The 21040-nt window shown below is 42.6% G+C and overlaps 1 protein-coding gene across 10 annotated transcripts in view; it reads right to left on the bottom strand.

Moving 5' to 3' along the window:
* Positions 1-21040, bottom strand: part of LOC122613224 (protein muscleblind) — a 162323-nt gene that overhangs the window by 21489 nt on the left and 119794 nt on the right. For 6 of the 10 annotated variants that reach the window (XR_006325672.1, XM_043787304.1, XM_043787299.1 and 3 more), the window contains exons 3-4: positions 7104-7274; positions 6083-6259 (exon numbers count right to left, since the gene is read on the bottom strand). Coding sequence is in view for 9 of the 10 variants with exons in the window: in XM_043787304.1 (XP_043643239.1) it covers positions 6083-6259; positions 7104-7274 (348 nt within the window). In the remaining variant the exon portion in view is untranslated. Of the gene's footprint in view, positions 1-3905; positions 4140-6082; positions 6260-7103; positions 7275-21040 lie in introns of all 10 variants that reach the window. The other 4 variants (XM_043787297.1, XM_043787305.1, XM_043787296.1 and 1 more) reach the window with 1 other exon arrangement.

Raw genomic sequence — 21040 nt, 5'->3', positions numbered from 1 at the left:
TATACCTACCGATGTATCGTTGCTGCTGCTCATTCATAGCGAGGGCAACTCAAGGATAATGAAAATTGCAGAACTCGGTTTGGGGATTAGTGGTATTGGGTACGATATTGGAATATTGTAATAGAGTTCTTTCAGCGTAACCCAGTTTGGGTTTTTAAGCCATATCATATACCCCAGTGTTCACTTTTAAATCCCCGGCAAAGTTGCGACCCCAATTTCCGTTCCCATAAATTGTACTGCACAGCCCAATGCTAATGCGTTTAACACCGCAATTGGATTCAGCTCTTGCCCGATTCTCGCCCCCTTTTGCCACGAAAGTGGACTCATGTGTGCCTAATAACCAAGAACCACAAAATAAAAATAAAAAAATAAACCAAATACGGCAGCAGGACACTGGCAAAAAACTTAGCATACATTTGGGCGCATAGCGCATGAAAGAGTGGACAAATTTGCATTTAAATGGAGAGGCAGCGAAAAGAGACAGATAGTCTCTGAGGTGCAAAAGAGACGGCCAGTTGACCCGACTCCTTCGTTTTTTCGACCCATTTTTTTTTCTGGGCTAGTGTCACTGGCCATGAATGCTACAAATGGATTAATTCGCTTGGGCGCGACAACATCGTGGGGTGTTCGCCATATCTACATACATACATATATATAGCCCGTGCTGCATGTGTGTATTGGGGTCGAGTCCATAAAAAACCAGCGGGCTGGTCTGCTGGCCCAGCAGACTCCGCTGGACAATTCATTGGCATGGAAATCTCTGCTTTTAGTTAATTTTCCGGTTCAAACGTTATCCGGCCCGGACTAATCCACGTTGTCCATGTCCGTGTCCGTAGCCTTGTCCGTTACCGTGTCCGTATACGTATACGTACACGTATCCGTGTCCCGTACAGGTTGACATTTACATTTTCGGTCAGTTCGGTGAGAAAAAAGAGGGGGGTCCTCAGTCCTCGTGTCCTGGTGTCCTGCCGTCAGCCGATTCCCCTTCAATTTCACTTTTCCTCCGGCCTTTTTTCTTGGCCGAGATGCTCTTGTCACGCTTACATGCGGGGATTATAGTTCTGTGTGGTCGTTCGCTGCGGCAGGTGGCATATTCGCCATCGATGTCGAGGGGAGATCCCCCATCGATATGGGGCTTTTTTTTTACCCTCTTTGGTTGCTGACATATGGGGGACGTTTCGGTGACCCAGAATGCCAAACAGCAATCATAATAAACAAAACTTAAACGCTTATCAACGACAGCAACAATAACACAGGGAAATAATATGGGAAAATCATATATGCAGAGGCAAATTTTTGTGTTTTTGTGGTGTGGTTTTGTAGCGTCTGTTGGCTAGATTTATATATGTAGATATATATAACAATAAATACGCATGTAACTCGATTAGGGGCAGGGATAATTATCTAACAGTACGTGGGTTTTGAAGGGCACATTTAGGGAGAGTATAATATAGATATTGGAATTCTTTAAAGTCGGACTACGACCAACGTATAAAGATTATAGTTCGACGAAATCTTTTTACTTTGCATGCTGCACAATTTTGTGGTTTATACAGAGAATATTAATATAATATATGTTAAATTGAAAAAGTCTACGTAAAGATATTTAACAATGAGATGTTATATTTTATTTGAAAATGGTTCTGAAATGAAACAGCAGCACTTTATCGGTCTGGTATATTTGATGTCGCAATGTATCCTATACTTTTAAATTCGATTTTGAGGGCGATCAAAATAATGCCCGATAAAAAAAAACCACAGCAGACAGGTGCAATAAGGTAAGCGTTTAATTCCCATTTTTACCAGGCCTGTAATCACATTAAACGAGCACCCATAAATACAATTATCGGCTCAGAAAGTGGCAGCATGGAGGCGAGGGTATGTCAACATATGTGCCTGGTTGGTGTGTGTGTATGCGTTCGGGAAAACGTATCAAAGGACATTTTCATACAATAATCACGTTTGTCCATGCCCTTCCGCTCGACGGGGAGAGCCTCGATTGAATTACGCCTAAAATGCTGCAACAATTTTTCACTTTATGCGATATTATGCTGCAATTATGTGTGTCATTTTCACCGCCCCTCAACCCCGCTCCGCCCCTCTCTACCCTCTCCGCACACACCCGATTCCAGAGCGGCCAACAAGGACATCGTTGTTGTTTGTTGCGTCAAATAAATTTCCAGCAGAAAGCAATTAAGTCGCGAATTAAGTACGGCGCATAGGACACGCAGCCGGGAAACACGGATACGTTCCACGTACGTGCCCATATGTGCATGTGGATGTGGATGTGTACGTGTATGTGTGAGTGCCGTGTTGGCCCGGCTGCCTCGCTTTTCCGCTTTCCCGCTTTTCCGCTTTCCCCCCGCATTTCCCTTGCTGCTCGACCTGCTCCTGCGTGCTCAAAGTTTTAACGCGTTGTAATAAATGTTAATTTTGGCCCAACGAAAATCAACATTTATGGCGTGTTTTATGTGAGCTTCAACATATTTCCCGTGTTGCCGGATATTTTCGGCCCCATTCCCTCCTTTTTTTGCCCATCTCCTCGCAGGATTATGCTCTTCCATCTACCCACGCTGTTTGTTTGTTTCTGTCTGGGGCGCGTACTTAAAAAATATAATTATTTATTGATCTACAAACAAAATTAACATCTAAATGACGCCGAACACCCGGTTTGTATGGCGTCTCACCAAATGATTGTTGAACATTTCATTTGCCTTGGACAAACATAATTAAGTTCAGCCAAATGAGTTTTCAATTAGCCATAAAGTTATATTTGCTGCCTCTACACGGACTTCATTCAAATATTTTCATGCGCGGTCATATTTTAAATTGAGTATACTATACTTTCATTTTATACAATGATATGATATGTTATCAATACTAATTTGGAAACATCATTGATTGATAGTTTTTGCTACTTCTAGATATATATTCTAGTATGATCACTAATATGTGGCACAGTATATCTAAAGGATTTATTGAAACTTTTTGGGTCCACGTTGATTTTAGGCAGAATTATTTGGTTTATTGATTTGAATTTTTCAAAATTCTCGGGGGACGAGTTCGAGTTTCGCAAAAGCGTTTATTGCATAACCGTTGGCAGTGCCATTGAATATGCAGCATAAATAAAGAGCATAATTTGTGTTTTACAAATTGTACGATTACACACATTTTTTGCAGCTTTTGGGGGGAGTAACAGTTATTTGTAAACAGATTTCATATGTGAGGGCGTGTGTGTTTGCATAAAGTTAATTAAATTGTTTGCATGCGGCATTAACTTCTAATTAAATTTGCTTTAAATCCATATACATACAATTATATATATGTATAAATGAAAAGAGAATTTCGAATGGAATCGAACGTGAATTTGGCATGAAATTAAAGCAAATTCAATCAACTAGTTTGAACTAAGCAGGATGGCCTAAGGTCATCTATCGCTAGATATATACATGATATATATAGATAGAAATATATTTATATATTCGTGTGGCGTGTTAGTGCAGGAGTAAAATTCTGTGTTGTATTTCTCTGTTGAGGTTATATGGAAAACAAAAACAGGAAACGCTAGTTGGGCGGCTATTTCACAAACTCGTTTTTAAAATGTGGATTTCAAACATTTTGCTTGAAGTTTAAAAGTACGCCATTACATTGATGGGCGTCGCTTTGGCTAAAGTAGCTTATCATAAAAACCAATTTGTGAAATCATCGCCATTGCAAACATGTTCAAAACATAAAAGTCACTTTCGCAGGTAAACGAAAAATAATGGAAATCATAAGATATTTAGGCAGCACAAAGAACACAACGGAAATCAAGGAAATCAAAAGTACTGGGCTAAGGTCGATCGAACGCAAACGCAAAGAGAAGGTTCGAAAAGTATAGAAAAATATATAGTATATAGCCATACCGCAGCTGCAGCAGCGACAGCGGTGGCGCGTGTTTGGGCCGCTTTTAATTGTGCCTGTAGGTGCAGGGGGGGATGGAAGTAGCGGCAGGGGTCGCGTGCGCACCTGCCCTTCACGGCGTCCATGCAAACCGTTATCGAGCCGTCGTCGTGCCTGGCGACGCTCTCCTGCGGATGGGCGAACCGGCACTCGGATTCCGCCCGTTTGCAGGCGCCGCGCAGGAATTCGCGGCACACCTGGATTTGCAATCGGATGCGGATTCGTTATCGTTATCGCAATATCGCATTATTGCATTATCGCATTAGCAATCGGATTCATCGCAATTATCGCCATCGATCGCAAACACATACACAACACGACGCCCGCATTTCGTTGATCATCGTTGGGTAATTCAATATTATTTTTGTGTTTTTTTTTTTGTTTGTTTTGGTTTTGGGATGGGCATTTACATATCGGTTATATCATTATCAGGTGGCATATATTTATCGATGCATTGGATCGATTTTCGTGGTTGCAGCGCACATCGGTATCGGTATCGGTTTTGGTATCGGTATCAGTTGATTGGTTGGCGGGCGTTGGCAGCGGATAGCAAAAGTGGCAGCAGTTGTGGTTCAGAGTGGTTCAGTGGTGTTTTTCGGTTTGGAGTGTGTGTGTGTGTGTTTTATAGGCGGAGAGGTGTATGTGTGTGTGTGTGTGTGGAGTGTGGTTTTTGGAAATAATGGAAGGATATTCAGTAACAAGTTCATTTCTTTTGTTTCGTTTTAAACTTTTAGTTTACGTTTTAGTTTTCATCAAAAGAAAAGTTAACTATTTGCGCAAAAGTATATATATATATATATTTTCGATTCGTTCCAAGTCAAATGTAGGCAAGTTTTTTTTAGTGGTTAGAGCCGATACAGATGCATTTCAAATTTTGGTTTTATTTGTGTTAGGATTTTTTTTTGATTATGCTTTTTTTTGTTCTTGCTGTTGTACTTGCCCCTTGGAATTGGTAATGCTTTTGTTTATTTTTGGGTGTTGTTTTTTTTTTTTTTTGGTTTTGCTTCATGCCGATTAGTTTTCAATTTGCATTTTTTAAGTTGGTGCACTTTTGAGTACGAGAAAACACAAGAGGAACACGTAGCACAAACATAACAAAAAGGAACAACGAGAATGCAAGGATTATTCAAAATCAGGAGTAAACAAATACACGAAGACGTTACGGGGAGCTCGGGGTGGACTGTTTGTAGAGAGTATTTCGGTGTCTGCTGATTCAAAGTAAATAAATGGCTGGGAAATTTAAAGAAAAATCTTGAAATCAATGGCTAAACTTCTACCAACTCTATGGTATACTAAAAATATCCTCAAGGGAGTACAAAAAATGCTGCTACTCTTTAACTTCACATCTACGATGATTTTGATTTAAGACCCAGGGGATTTTCTAAAACTCTATATGGGTTCTAGGTCTGGAGTATGGAATGGAAAACGAGCATCCCTCCTTCCGCTTAATCAGAAAATGAAAATAACTTTAGAAAAACGGGGAAATTGGGGGTGAAATCAGAAATCAGAAATTGATGTGCAAAGAATTCTGCAATTTAGTTTTCTTGGTCTATTTACAGGGCTCGTAAGCTTCCTAAAAAAGCCTTTGAAAAGCAGCTGCTAGGCCAAACTGCAATATTGTGCGATCGACTCTTTGATCGATTCGTACTAGTTCGATAATATTATATAGATAATAAAGATGTAAGGAAATGAAAAGAAGAGAATAGAAGAGAACATCAAGATTGGGTGTCTTCATATTTGGTTTCAATTTGGCGGTGTTAGACAAATACGAATGTGTGTCAAAACGTCGAATCAATTTCTGGTTATTGGCGAATTACGAGTATACAGTGGATTTTGGTCGCAATTTCAGCTTGATCTTTTGGCAAACTCAAGAGAACTCAAAACTCTGTACAATGTTTTCGTTTTTTAGTTCGCAATATTCGTATACGTAGTTTAATATTAATTCTAATTAGAAATATAAATACATAAATACATGCCACGAAAGGAAACGAAATAGGAACGTAATAAAAACTTTCGTTAATTGAATAAACACAAAGTAAGCGTAAATAAAATCGCGTTAAATTGACTTCATTGGATACATAAAACATATATCGATATCGAGATATATATATAAAATCGCCGGCATCGGACCGAAACTCACCTCTAATCTGTCGGAACGTGGTATTTTCTGCTGGGCCACCTGCACTGTTTGTGGCACCACGGGTCCCAGCTGGGAGGTCACGGGATCCGGACCCAGCAAGGTGGGCACCAGGTGTCCCGTTGTGTAGTACGGACTGTACGAGTTGGCCGGAATGCCGGTCAGATAGGGGTTTGTGGCCTGCAAGAGGAGAGTCGGTCATTGGGCCATTAGTGACATTCATCAAGCAACTGTCCATCAGAATAGAGTAAAGGGTCAGAGGATTTGAAGCAAATGTTTTGAGGTTGCCTAAACGCACATTTCTAGCAACTTAAAGTAAGTATCTTCAAACAGTAAAACGTGATGAATCGATTTAAATCCTACTTTTTAAAGGCCTAGCCGTCCGTCGTAACACATCTATTTCGAATTCCAGCCTGCTGCCAAATGAAGTCCTCTTTTAAATCTGTTTTATTTATGGCCTATCCCCGTCCAAAAAGCAATGATTCGACACCCCATTGAAGGCTTCACACTGCCCATTAACTGACCCCTTCGCTGGGCACAAATTATGCCTGGCACGCACTCGTAAACCTTTTTGGCCCCCAACACCGGCCCTAATGAAAATTCATGCATTTTTCAACAATCAACAAGGGCCCTCTTTGCGTCTCTACCCTGCGAAAACCGACGGGAAAAAAGTAAAAATAAATAAAAACACTCGCCGCCCTAATGATGACTGTCGTTTAGCTGCAAATCCACAAAAACCATGTCGCAAATTATTTGAGAATTAATTTTCGATTTGTTATAAAGCGGTTTCCCCCCACTGCATGAATAAAACATTCCTGCTTCTCACTCTTTGACTCATTTTCGCGCACTTTGAATTTCTCGATTTCTTTTTTTCTCTCGTTTTTTTGCTCTGTTTGGTATTTTGGATATTCATGGTCGTGGTGGCGGAGGAGTTCGCTTATAAATATTCATATTTTCAAACTGAACTGAAGGGGAAAGGGGAGAAATGGGGGAATTTCAATTAAAGTATTAGAGCGGCACTTACCACGGCTGGCACTTGGCCCGATATGACCGGCTGACCGGGCGCGATGCCCATCTGTTGCATCAGTGCATTCTTGAGGGCCAAATGATTGCGTCCATTTATCAATAACTGATCCTTCAGATGCTGTGGTGGATGAAAGTATTTGCACGGCGGTTTATCACGATTACAGCGGCCCTGCAAGAAAATTCAAACGAAATGTTTAGCAAATTTTTCCAGCATTTTATGTACACATATACTATATATATATATATATAAAGAGAGAGAGCTTCATAAATTTCCGCCGACTGACAGGCAGCTGGGGGTTAAGTCTTTTGGCCATCCACATCGGCAGTTGGCCATAATTCAGTTTCGATTGCTGGCAGTGGCAATTTAGTGAGCGTGTTGGCCAGGAAGTGCTTTTGTCGCACTAAATAAATTACTAGAAACAAATTTATGTTAATGCCATTTACTCCTGGCTGCGGCTCCTGTGTTGATTAACACATATTGTTGTGCTTAACCTTAATGCCGGGGTCCTTTCTGCTTTGTTTTGCAAGGGTACGCACAGTTTCATTTGATTTTATTGCTCTGGTTAGTTATTTAACTGCTTAAATAATGGTTAAGTACAAAGAATAGGTCTTTAATCACATTAAAAGTATTATTTATTTGTATTAGATGGATACAGCTTAAAGTATCCAATGTTTAAAAGAACTGACGTAATAGGTTATTAGCACTATCGCGGACTTGTGTAATGCAATCGCTTTATCCCATCGAAGTTGTTATAATAGCGAGCCATTTTAGGGAAATTACACTGGCTGTAGTAAACTTCGTTCTATGTAATTTGCGTTATCCTTGGCATGACTGCGAGTCCTGAATAACTTTATGTTCGTGCTGTCAACACATTTTACCCAGCCCCAGAAAGAAAGCCAAACCAATTAACTGCATGCAAAAGCCGTTGCAATTCTGCTTCAGGGAAAACCTGGAGACCGAAATGTTCATGGAACATGACATCGCATTTTTCCAAACATATTTTCGGGCTATATGCGCGATCGAAATTCGTTTTTAATTGCGAAAAAGTAAAATTGCACTTCATTAGCACGTGTAATTGTGGCGCCGGATTAACGCGGCTCACTCTTCATTTCAAGCCGAAATGTCAACAATAATTATAATGACTAAGGGATCGAAAAGAAGAATGGGCGCCTCCTCCCGCCCCATGATGCATGCAACATGGCATGTGGAAAAGGGATTTTCCACCAGAAACAAGGGCAGGCCAAGCCGGGCAAACAAATATGCATGTAAATTATATTTAATTCAGAGCAAATGAAGTTAACAAATATTTGCATGCAGCAAGGCGACCAGCAAAATGAGTGAAAAAGGGGATACAAAAAAAAAAAATTCCAAATTTATATGTAAAAGATGAAAATTGTGTGTGCATAAATTGATTGTTTGGCCGGGCCAGACGAGGACAGCAAATAGCAGGATCAGGATCAGGACGAGGGGGAAAGGGACGGCAACTGTTGCAGGGAAATGCCAACTCGTTTTCAGTTTCCTTTCGTGTACTTCCCCTTTTTTTCCTGCCGCTGCTGGTGATGGCATTTGCAATTTATGACGCCCCGAACGCTGTGCAAGATTTATGGCGCCCAACAACTGGCGCTAACTCACAAATAATTGTTGCCGAACAACATTTGTGTTTATTTTTATTTGCTTTGTTATGATTCGCCCAAATTATACGCTAGCATATTGACAAATGCGATCCCAACTGGGTGGAGCAAGTTTTTAATAAACTTTCAACTATGTATCAGTAGTTGTTGTTGGCACTCCGTTGCAAAGCCATAAATTAGGCTAATTAATTGTCAAATACTTCGCATACCCCATCATTCGATGGATAAATATTTGGTGAGCCAACAAAATGCTTCGCATTGTTGCCTCGCAATTTTGATCAATAAATACAGCACAAAATATTTATTGACGACAAGCAAATATTTTTATCCATCCTTCTGTGCGAAACTTTCAATCAGCAACTGCCGGGACATTCGGCACACACAAACAGGAATACACTTTGGCATATTTGTTTGTGCTTATTGGCGCCATTGGCAGTAATTTAATGCTCGAATTGAGTTTATTCAACAACAGTCAACGTTTTCAATAGCGCTGCACTTGCCTCTGTATCTGCATATCTGTATACCTCTATTTTGTAGCTCTAATTCGATATAATGGGGCAGGGGATAATGTAATTTTTTCCAATCGCTCACTTGTTGCCCTGCTAACTGGGTTAATTGCACCCTGATGGCCATCTAGTCAGGTTACCTACATAATTGCTAACTGAATTATCAGTGTGCATAAGCGCAGGGTTACGTTATTGATGAATCTATAAATCGATTTGGCAATCGTTTCGCTCTTTCAAGGGCTGTGAAGGCAAATTTAAATTGCATTTGCTGGCCACAATCAAATAAGACATTATTCTTGCAGTCCAGGAGAGAGATGCTCCTGCTTCGTCGGCGGCAGCAGGACAGACATTATCTTTGAGTGCCAAGCGCTTGCCACTTGCCACTTGCCACTTGCCACTTTCCACCTCCACTCTCCCATTTCCCGGGGCAATTTCTTTCTTGTGGCTGGCGCCCGTAGATATGCAACACTTTCTTGCTGCTGCCGCTTGACATTGCCACCGCGATTTCAGCTTTTTTTCTTCTTCTCATTGGAGGCAAACTCCACCCCATTTTTTCTTTCCACACGCCACACTAAACATTTTCATGTCATTTCGATTGTAATCTGCATGACTGCCTCGCTCCTTGGGCGTGCGAAAAAAAATAGTGGAAACGAACACGACCGTGAGAGGGAGCGGAAGAGCGAGTGCGAAAATTGCAAATGGTGTCCACTCACGCACGCAGGAGGGGCAGTTGGGGGCAGTGGCGGAAAATGGCGAAATCGGGAAATGGGTATATGGGGGGGAAAATGCGGGGGCGCCGCAGCATATTTGCATTGCCAACGTTCGGCGTTCGCCGTTCGCCATTCGCGTTGTGCAACTGAAAGTGGAACCCTTTTTAGAGCACTCGCCGGCGTTTTTTTTCGCAACGCTTCTTGTTTCACAGCTTTGGTCTGATGCAGATTATCCGCTTTAAATTGCAATGATTACTTTTTCGCTATCCTGCTCCCCTTTTCTATGTTTCCTCTTCTCGTCTCCTCGTTTTTCGTATTTTTTTATCCTTTTTCGGGTGGCACGATGGCAGTGATGGCATTTCAGAGCCATTTTTCTTCTTTTGCCAGGCCATTCGAAACAATGTCGCTGTCGTCTAGCGTCCTGGCATGCCATTGTGGAAGAGCAAAGGCAAGCGGTATGGCATGGTGGCCATTGGCTAAGGAATTTCTCATGTTTTCATGCCAAGTGCAAGTCAGGTCCAGTCATGTATATCGTCGCGTATCGCATTGCCATTTGGTCGACATGCGTCTTGGGATCCCAGCTCCTTCGCTCCTTCGCCATCCTTGCCCCCAGTTAAGCCCCCTTTCGGGTACGCAGCTGTTGGCCATCAGCCACTAGGAGCTGGCTGCTTGGAGCTGGGAGCTGGAAGATGGGAGCACTCAAGTCCATGTCCTCGTCCTCGTCCAAGTCGTTGGGTATTAAATGTCATTTTGCATTTCGTGACAAGTTGGCTAATCTGACTCGAAAGTTATTTATTTCTTCTTTGTTGAGTGCAAAGGAATTTTTCTTACACTTTTTTTTTTTTGCCCCGGCTACAGCTTTTGCCCTGAGAGCATTTACATGGCATTTTCCCTCAGGGTCTCTGTTTGCTCGGAACTCCTTTCGCCCATTTTTCCCTTTTTTTTCTCTTTGCCGAACAACTCTAGCTACTTTTCTTCAATTTAGCGGCGATAGGAATCGCCTTTGAATGTTAATAAAACGGATTTTTATGCAAATTTAAAACTGTTTAGTGGTTCGACTTTGGTATGCATTAAAAGCAGAAAAAATGCGATCGCGTCTAGAGTCCTTGCGAAAATAGACAAAGAGTTGGTATAATACGAATGAAAAATGTTCGCGCGGCTTTGTTTGATATGGGGGAAAACGAATGGCTTTGGATTTAAAGTTTTAAATTACGTTTAGTATTGCTTGAGTGCATTTAGATAACATCCATATACCAATAAGCCCTACAGCTTTATGTAAGCAGTAAAAAATATAAGTAAATATCTGCATTTCATGCATAATCTTGTAAGCATTCATAACAGCCCCAAGTACTTAAAAAAACTGAAGATTCATTCCAAAAATTGCTTTTTCTTCATTGTCATAAAGTCTAGAGGGCGTTACTGGCTGCAATTTGCCGGCAAGTGAGTGGGACTTATGATAAGCCACTTTGGAACACACAAATTGCATGTCCTGCGAACTTTTCAGCCCTATTTTCCTCCCCACATCGTGCAGAGCAAACTCCATTTAAGGCTTTACATAAAACATAAGCGGAAAATGTTGCCGAATAAAAATGTGGAGAACGGGAAAACAACAACGCTGGCAAGCATAATTCCTGACACTCTCCGCTTTTGGCCATTTCTGAACTGGAACGCCTGAGAGAGAGAGAGAGAGGGAGAAAGAGATAGCCGGTTGCCAAAAAATTTAATGCAAACTAACGGCACTACAAGCTTTGGCACTTTGCATTCCACACACACACACACACAGGCACACTCTGCAGCTCACACACATGAGCGAAAGAGTTGGCCAATAGCGGGAGCTAGTAGATAGTTGAAAACTATTTTCGACGCTTAACGGAGAACTCAATTTGTTTTCACTTGGCCATGGCCGAAACGTAGCTCAATAACACAAACAGCAAATAGAGATAATCAAAAAGCAATTGCAAACAAGCAACCTTAAAACCAAAAAAGAGAAAGAGCGAATTGGTAAAAGAGAGAGAGAGAGCCAAACTGTGGACACATTGAGATATTTATTGTATAAATGCCGGCAACAAAATAAATTAAAAATGACAATTCACCGTAGGCATGTCCTGGGAAATCAAGGCAATTTTCCATCTTTCACACACACACACAAATGCACACAAACACACACACATAGTCAAGCACAGGACTGCAACTAGTTTGCAGTTTAATTTTCAATATGGCTAACCGGCAGAGTCGAGCGAGCGAGCGAGCGAACGAGCATTGAAAATGAAAATATTTTCCTGAAATGCAAACAAATTGGCAAAAGGCAAATGGTCAATATTTGCTGGCCATAGGAGCCGGCCAAAGTGTTTGTTTCCAGCCCGGTACAAAACAATGGCCAAAAGCAGAGATGGTTGGGTGGTGTTTTTCTTTTTGTGTTTTTTTTTTGTTTTTTGCTTTTGGGATGGAAGGTAGACAGCGGCGCATGCTAAGCGATTCGCCTCAGACAAAAGGCAATGGCAGATGCAGCAGCAGCAGCAGCAGCAGCCGGTCGTATCTGCAGTCACTGAACTCCTCCTAAAAGTATGCAGCGCCAAATAGCCATGTGAATGTGAGTGCATCCCTTTCGGCTCTCCTGTATCTCTTTGTGTGCGTGAGCGTGTGCGTGCTAGTGTGCGAGCGTATGAGTGCGTGCGTGTGTGTGAGTGAGTGGGGGAAAACAATGAACGGGCCTCGGCTTTCTGTGGCCATGTTTTTTTTCAATCATGCGTTCGTTTCCTCACTCATTCATTCACTCGCCGGGCCACACCGAACAACTGCAGTTGCATACTTTTGGGATTTGCCACAGATTCCCCACACGATCCTCTCCCGCATTGAACCCCTCCATTCCTCCCTCCCTTCACCAGCATGGGGAAACTATGGCCCAGTGCGACAATCTGAAGCGGTTGCTTTAATATTAAACCAGCAACTTAGGAGACCCGGTGAACCATTATCCTGGGAGTAACTGCATTCGAGGGATTTGTGTTAATTGAAAAATGTGGCCTAGAATATGGCGAGCACAACTGTACTTGCCTAAAGTGGATTACCTTACGGACAAAAGTGCACTCAGTTAATGGAATTCTACTAAACGATGCGCTGTTACTGTCGTGTTATGCTTTTTGCCCATTCTTTTATTTTTGTGCCTTTTTGCCGGGAAACTATACTTGAGTTGGCCAAATGGCAATTTCTGATTTCGGCAGTGGCTCTATCTCACTGCCGTATTTTCGTTTCATTTGCTCATTTAACCTGCTCTCCAGTTCGCCACCCTTCACCATTCCCAGCCCTCTTGCGCTCATTGCATTTGCCTCGCGCTTATCAGCCTCGAAATTCACTTAATTTAATTAAAGTGCACAACGGAGTGAGTGCAAAACGAAAATAAAACAAAAAAAAGGAAAAAATAATAATAAAACGGTGAGAGCGCCACTGCAAAAAGGCAAAAGACTTTCACATTATTTTTGCACACAAACACCGGAGCACCCAGTGCCAGTGGTCATTCCGCTCCCATCATCATCGCCATCCTCATCATCATCATCATCAGTAGCAGCGCCACCATCATCGGTGTGGACGTCATTGCTTCATTTTCGCCTGCCGGTTACGGGGCTTCGGCTCCGTTGCGCCCCCGAATTAATTTCCGTTTTGCAAACCAATTGAAAATCCAATTTTCAATACACAAACCATATAACGCCATGCCCCGCCCCTCTCATCTCATCCCAGTCACAACCATCCACCACTCTGCCCGGCATACGTTTAACTAACGTTCCCTTCTCCACGCCGACCGCTGGCCGGGGGATTCCGGTAGCACACGTGGAAAAGTTTGCTCACATTTAAAGGGCTTTAAAAAAGTGGCAAGCGAACGTGGCCCGAGAGCCACGAAGCGGAGGCAACTGGAGGCCATTGGCCACTGCGCCCGAAAGTAGGCAACAATATATATGGGCATTAAACGTAAACCGACTGCAGCCTGCAGGGGCAACAGCCCAGGCTTCCATGCCCCCGTTCGGCTTGCATTGCCGTGTTTATTTGTACACATGCCGACACACACACATACTCACAATCACACATACACACAGAGAGAGAGAGAGAGAGACAAACAAGCATACACGTGCTGTACACCCATATGACCACATAATGCACGCCATGGCGCCCGAACAGGGACCCCGTGGGACAGGCTGCGGTGCGTTCCTGTGTGTGTATGTTGCACATTGATTTTTTTCTGCAGGCTGGCTGGCCAGCCGAAGGCCTTTCCTCCCATGATTTGACCACATGGCCAGGACGCTTTACAAATTGCAAGGGATAACCGGGCACTGTTAGTGGGATTTCCTATAGCGATTCGATTAATCTGGCCAAAGAAGACCTGATCGGCGCTGGCTGTAACCGGAGGATTTGGCTTAAGCCTAAGGAAATGTGAGCGGACATTATTATTGTGCAATGGGTAGTAGTAGCCAGTGGCCGTTTTAAGTAGAAAACATTTGCATTTGAATTGGATTTATTCGTTTTCGTTCTTTTGTCTATTGGTTCCAATGACCGTTTCAATGGAAATGTTTTGTTCGCTTATTTGTTCATTTGTTGCGGATTTTTGGAAAAGCCCTCTTAAAAGGCATTTTTTTTAAGCCCAAAAGCGTGCGGTATTTCAGTTTTTGTTCGTTTTTCACCCCCCATTCGCGTTTTTCACTTTTATGATAGAAATAAATTTTAAGCATTCACATTTTTCAACTTTTTGACACACAAGCATCGCAAAACCGGGGTAAAGGCCAAATAATTGAAGTGCGAAGCCTTGACTTGACTCAACTTAACTCAACTCAACTTGACTTGCGTCGTATCCGCGCTGCGAAATCGGCACTCACATAGATACACGCGCACACACACTCACTTACTCGCAATGACGGAGATTGGCATAAACTGCGGCAACATTTAATGGCGAGCTTCGTTTTTGGCAGACATTGATGACTTTTTAACTGCAGTCATTTGCAGGGCGGCGTCGTTTGCACAGCTTACACAGACATGGATACACCGCCATAGATATGGCAAATGTTTGCCTAGGCCCCGCACACATACACTGGCACCCACATCGACACACACACACACACCCACACATACACTCACACGTTTCGGTGGCGTTTCCGTTTCCTCAGCTCCGTTGTAAGCCATTTGAGCAGAAGGCGGCGACATCAGGAAAATATCGCGTGACGCGGCGATAAAAATAATCATCATAATGTAATGTGAAAGGAGGCCAACGAAGGGGGATTGGGGATCGGGGATCGCGGGGGTCAGGGGGGTTCCGACTGCTTAATCGATTTTCCCTTTTCGCCGCAGCGGGCGTGGCCCCATTTAATGCGATTATTTGCGATTTCTTTTCTGTGGACGTTCGCAGTGTCCGCAAATTAACGAGCCCCCATAATAATTTAGTCGCATGCCGTAATAACAAGCCGCAGAAGTGGAAGTGGGTGCACCGGCTACCTTTCGGACCTTTTTGGGGGTGGCTGGCCCCAAGGTCGTGGGAGCAAGCAAATTGATTTCGTTTCATGTTGCCCGACATATGTTGCCGACTTTTTGGCGCCAAGCCCGCCGACATCGGCGCTCGAAGACATTTGCATGGTCGTAAATGAGAAATAAAAACGGGTTCTCGGGGTTCTGGGTTGCGGTCAAAATTTGCTTGTTGTTTGGGGAATAAAAAATTTTATTGCCCATATGTGTTTTGTCCTTGGGGAGAGCCTGTGGGTGTGTGTGTGAGCGTGTCCTTTGGCATCGTTTGCAATTATTATGGCATACTTAGGAGGGAAGAAGAGTTGGTTTCCTCTTTAAACTTCCATACAATGGATCACTTGACATTCAATACCGGCATGCTAAAACATTTCAATGCGCCAAACTAATTGAAAAGGGATGCTTCCAGCCATGGACAAGGACAAGGAGAAAGTTTATGGCAAACAGAGGCGGAGACATGAGGACACGCTTTTAATAAATCCATCACATAACCCGCATTATTAAAAAGATCCAAGTCCTGACACGAACAAGCAAAGTTTCGCTGGCAAACAAACACACACACACACACACAGAGGACAAACGTGTCTACGAGACAGAGATAGAGATGGAGATAGAGATGAAAGAGGAAGGGAGAAAGTACACACACGAGTAGAAAAAGCGCTTATCAAATTTCCACAAACGATGACAATCAAACTGAAGGCATCAGGACGTTGAGCAAAGCCAAGCCAAGACCAGGATGAGCTCCACGACGAGGACGAGGACGAGGTGGAGGACCAGGACGAAATGATTGGACGTTGTGGTGCTCTTGAGTGAATGTAATCGCCAATAAACTGCATAAAGCGCATATCAGCTGGACTGGCCCGACAATGGGGCGAGAGTCCAGGACATCGAAAGGATTCAATCAATGCGCAAACAAAAGGCCAAGAGACGCGCAGACCCAAAGGCACATAAATAATTCAATTGTCAACACGCTCGGCACTGCAACATGCGATAATATTACCCCGCCGAACGGAAGGAAAACTTTTCTGCTAACAAAAATAAACTTTTTTCCTTTGCCGCTGATGTTGCCATGTTACAACTTTATCGATTTACACAAAATGAGGCTCGTTATTAGTTGAAGGGGACATGTGTGACCAGTGTGAAGAGAGTGAGCAGCAAACAAAGATCTTTAAGCAAAATGAATTCTACTGCACTTCCCGTTAAATATTTAATACTACACTAAAATGTTATTTGGAATTGAGAAACTAACAATTTAATTTAGGAAATTTCATATTTGCCAGCAAAAAAGTCAGTGACAGTTGAAAGAGAGAAGCCAAGGCATTTGCCAGGGATTTTCACCTCAATTAGAGTCTCCACTTTTGGCCAGCCGACTAATCTCGAGTCCTTCGACCAGGATCTATATCTAAGGCCACGCCTCATCCTTCGATTTATTCCCCCCTTTTTTATTGCCTCTTCCCTGTTTTTTATGACTTGACAGAGCCCCTTCATCATGCCGTTCTCCCTTCGGTTTTTTTTCATTTTTATGATTTGCTACACACCCGGCTATGTTTCCGTTGCTTTCGATTTTAAAGGACCCAGAACGAACATAAGTGAGTGTGTGAGGGTCCTTCGATCGCATGGGCAATTTTTTATTGTTAGAAAATTGTTTTCTCTGCTCAGCGTTACGCAAGAAAAAAATTGATTTCTTGTCTTTATGGCATTGTCCCTTTGCCAGTTTGCCTGTTCGCTGGCTGCTGTTGGCAAATTTAATATGTTATCCTTCGATGTGCGTTCCCCTGCTTCTGGTTGGTGGTGTTGTTGTTTGTTTGAAAAATATTGAATTTTTCGCAAAATAAAATGGATAAAGGATAACATCTTTTGCCGTGTTTGCGGAAACCGAAGCAAACCCAAGGAGCCCAGCAAGTGGAAAATTGTCCCTTCTCTACTTTCCTCACACCACCAAAGGTCCTTGCTTGTCCGTTTTGTGGTTAACTTGTTTCGGTTTCCTTTCTTTTTGATTGTCTAACATGTGTTTCTTGTTCCCTATATATACATCTCCTATACATGCATTCGTATATACTAATATATATACATATGTATATAGAGGACACTGTATGTCGGAGATATTTGATTTCAGAAATTGAATTGCATTTAATTTGCTTTTGCTGTTTTGAGAAATTCGTTGGCCTCTGGCAGCTTATTGGCCTGCAATATTTTTTACACATTTCTTTCAAGTGTCAAATAACTTTAAGCTCGAATAAATTGCTCAAGGATTTATATTCGGGACACATTTATTAACGCTCTGCCTAGTCTGCAGTTTTGTCTTTACAAGATAAACGCACCTGCAGTTAAACGACGAGTTTTTGCAATTTTTAGTCAAACGATTTTATTTGAGCTTAATTTATTGTGTGGCCAAAGTTTATAATTGGCATTTAATTGAAGACAGAAATGGCCTTCTTCTAAGTCTTAAATTACAGAGCCGTTTGGCAAAAGAATTTAGAATTCAAAATCTGCCAGGTCACTTAAAGTGATATTACATAGGAATTTTCATTTAAGTTTCCTTTTTTCAATTTAAACTGCCTCTTGGTTGGGGGCGCAAAAAATCCAACTGTTGAGTCAAACTGAAAAATATTATGAATATTTTTAGCACACTCTGTGTGGTATTTTATTTTGCAATTCTTTTTTTATCCTGAGGTTTTTGTTCATCAACAAAGCATTAGCGCTTGCCCGCTTAGGGACTTTTACAATGCACTTTTTTATTTCGTTGTGTCTGCTTTTTTTTGTGAGTGTTTGTAGGCGTGTCAGGCGCCCAGAGGCCTGCAAACAAACAAACAAACAGAATGGCGGGGCAAATGATGAGCAGCGGTTGGGCAGCAAACAAATGAGAAAAAATTTCAGTTCTAACGGAGGGAAAAATTCGTAAAAAATCACATATAAAAATGTAAGGAGAGGTGAGCGCTGGGTGGAAATACATAAAAAATAATATCATGAATGCAATGACTTTTAATGTACAGTTATTGCGCAGCTGTCTGCTGTCCCAGGCTCCACAGAAATGTCTGTGTATGTATTTGTATATATATTTTAATGCTGCATACTTTCTGGCTGGCGTTGCTTACATGACGTTGCAAGGCGAGAGCAGCGAGCAGTGAGCTTGTGTGCGTGCCATCCTGTGTGCGGCATGTGCAGTGCACCGTGTATCCTTTTTGGCAAGCTTCATTGCCACTTTGGCCAAAAAGGGTAGACCGACTGTCAGCCAAACAGACGCCCGTTGCCCGTTTCCCGCTGCCCGCTGCACATACTAATAAGGCTAAGTGGCAATGACAAACACAAATGCATTTGCACACACACACACACAAGCAGGATATAAAATGGGGGGAAAGGAGAAAGTGAGCGAGAGAGAGGGCATGCTGGGCGACAAATGTCTGTTTGGGACTCTGCGGAACCACAAAGCGAGCACTTTATGACTGTTGAATGACCTCATAAGCATGCGTGCTTATTTTCTCGCCCCCGCAGTTCCACTTGATTTCGCGTTTTGAATTCCCTTTGAATGGTCTTTAAAATTTAATTACCAGTGTTGCAAGCTACCGCAATTGTTTTATCAAAATGTGAATGGCCTTAAAGTTGGCACTGTTGCTTTAATAAATGCAATAGGTTACTAAAGGCTCATATTTTACATCAAAGTTTTATTTCAATATTTAACTAGCACAGTTTTCATATCAAGGTCTACCATGCACATAGTTCAACAAGAACTGCCAACGTTCTATGATCAAGCCAAAATAGTTGCCATACTTCAGAAGAATAACTTATTTTGCAGATTTGTAGTGACAACATACAAATATTTTACCTTCGTTGGGAAAACTTCCATCAATGTCGGATGTCGGATGGAAAATGCAAAAGTTGGCATTGTCATTTGGCTATTTATAGGCAGCTGTCATATTGCAAATTGATGCCCTGCACTGGAACCATTAGCCTTGCCCCCATTCCCCCCCTCCTCACATTTATCCTGAGTTGCAGCCATTTCTTTTATAATTCTTTCGTTAAGGAAAAATTGCAAGAAACTCGGAGTTTTCCCACTCTATTTTTTCGAGATGCTGCTGCCTTGTCAAGCCATAAAATGTTATCACAAAAAGTATTTTCCAAGTCAGCGCACACACAAAAAGTGGGTGGTGGTGGGCGCGAGATTCTGGCGTGGTTGTCGAATGTGCGAGCGAGACAGACAAACTTCAAAGCAAAAGTTGTTGGCAACCCACACACAAGCACTCGCACACGCACACATGTGCAGCCAGTGAAAGTTACAAATAGAGTTGCCATAAAATTTCATATGCTTATCACGTGCGTTGCCCTTGTACCCACTCATGCCCCCACCTACGTAACACCACCCCGTGGGCCACGACAGTTTACTATCCCCACCGACAGATGGCGCCAAATTGCGCTTGCATCGCTGTCAGCCCTTTCACACGTCACACATGGAGCACATAGCGCACATTTTGGAGCCAACTGTACCGCAATATTTTCGCTATTTTAAGCTGACAACGTTGCGTTGCAGTGGCCCCTGCTCTATGACTATTTTATTGTCATATTTATCTACAATCAAGCCGCACACACCCGTTCACACCACTGCACACACTTCGCTCGGCGGACGAAAACAAAGCATTCTGCGTTTGCAGGCTTTCTCCATCTTTTTTTTTTGGTTTTAGGTTTTTTTTTGGTTTGTTGCGCTTTGTCGAACACAGGCTAAGAATGCGTTTTGCAACAGCCCGAGCGATATGTCAGGAAATTGGCTTTACTTTCTTTTTTTTCCCATTTTTGGCCCCTTTGACATTTCACGCTTCGAGTGGAAAGCCATTGTTTAGAGCTGACATATTGAAGAGAGATAGAGGGCCGTTGCGATAAGAGTGGCATATACAATTTCTATGCCAGATTCTCTGCTGCTTTGCGGGCCAAAAGCTGTAAAAACTGTAAAAAGCAGTCAAAACTCAATTAAAATTACGAGCCACTGATAAGGCAGCAAAACTAAAACAAATTAATGCCTACGTTTGCTGGCAATGAAAGTGGGAATAGAAAAATATAAATGGAAACACCCGCAGTTGCCAACGTTTTACTATTTGTTTGTGGCCCACTTTCGGGCGCCAAATAAAAAAGTTAACCAGCCGTGCCCAACACATGTGACCCAGATAAGCTTATTATGAACTCATTTTGAGCGCCTTTTTGGCACGGAAAACACCATCAAATTAGATTCAATGAGGACGCCCCTCCCCCCCGTTTACCAATAAATTGTGGCAAATTATGCGGCCAAAGATTAAATTCGATTCTTATGTAAATCCCAGGCAACAGGAGGCTGCAACTTACGGCAGCCTACCTACACTTTCATCCATCCAATCCAGGTGCCAGACAGGCAGTTCCAAACCCGAAGCGTACCGAACCGACAGCTGGCGAACTGACCCTCTAATCTGCATAATTTGCACAGAAATCGGGCGGACAGGGAACTCGAGACGAAGGTGAGGTCCCGGCGGCATTATAAATAGTCAAAGATATTTATTTGTAATGAGGACCAGGGGTTGCCAAGACATTGGCATTGGGTCCAGCACTCTCCACGGGGTAGTTTACTCAAC

The sequence above is a fragment of the Drosophila teissieri genome, chromosome 2R, assembly GCF_016746235.2.
Source record: "Drosophila teissieri strain GT53w chromosome 2R, Prin_Dtei_1.1, whole genome shotgun sequence".
NCBI lineage: Eukaryota > Metazoa > Arthropoda > Insecta > Diptera > Drosophilidae > Drosophila > Drosophila teissieri.
The sequence above is the reverse complement of the archived record's forward strand: the minus strand, read 5'-3'. Positions and strand labels throughout refer to the sequence as shown.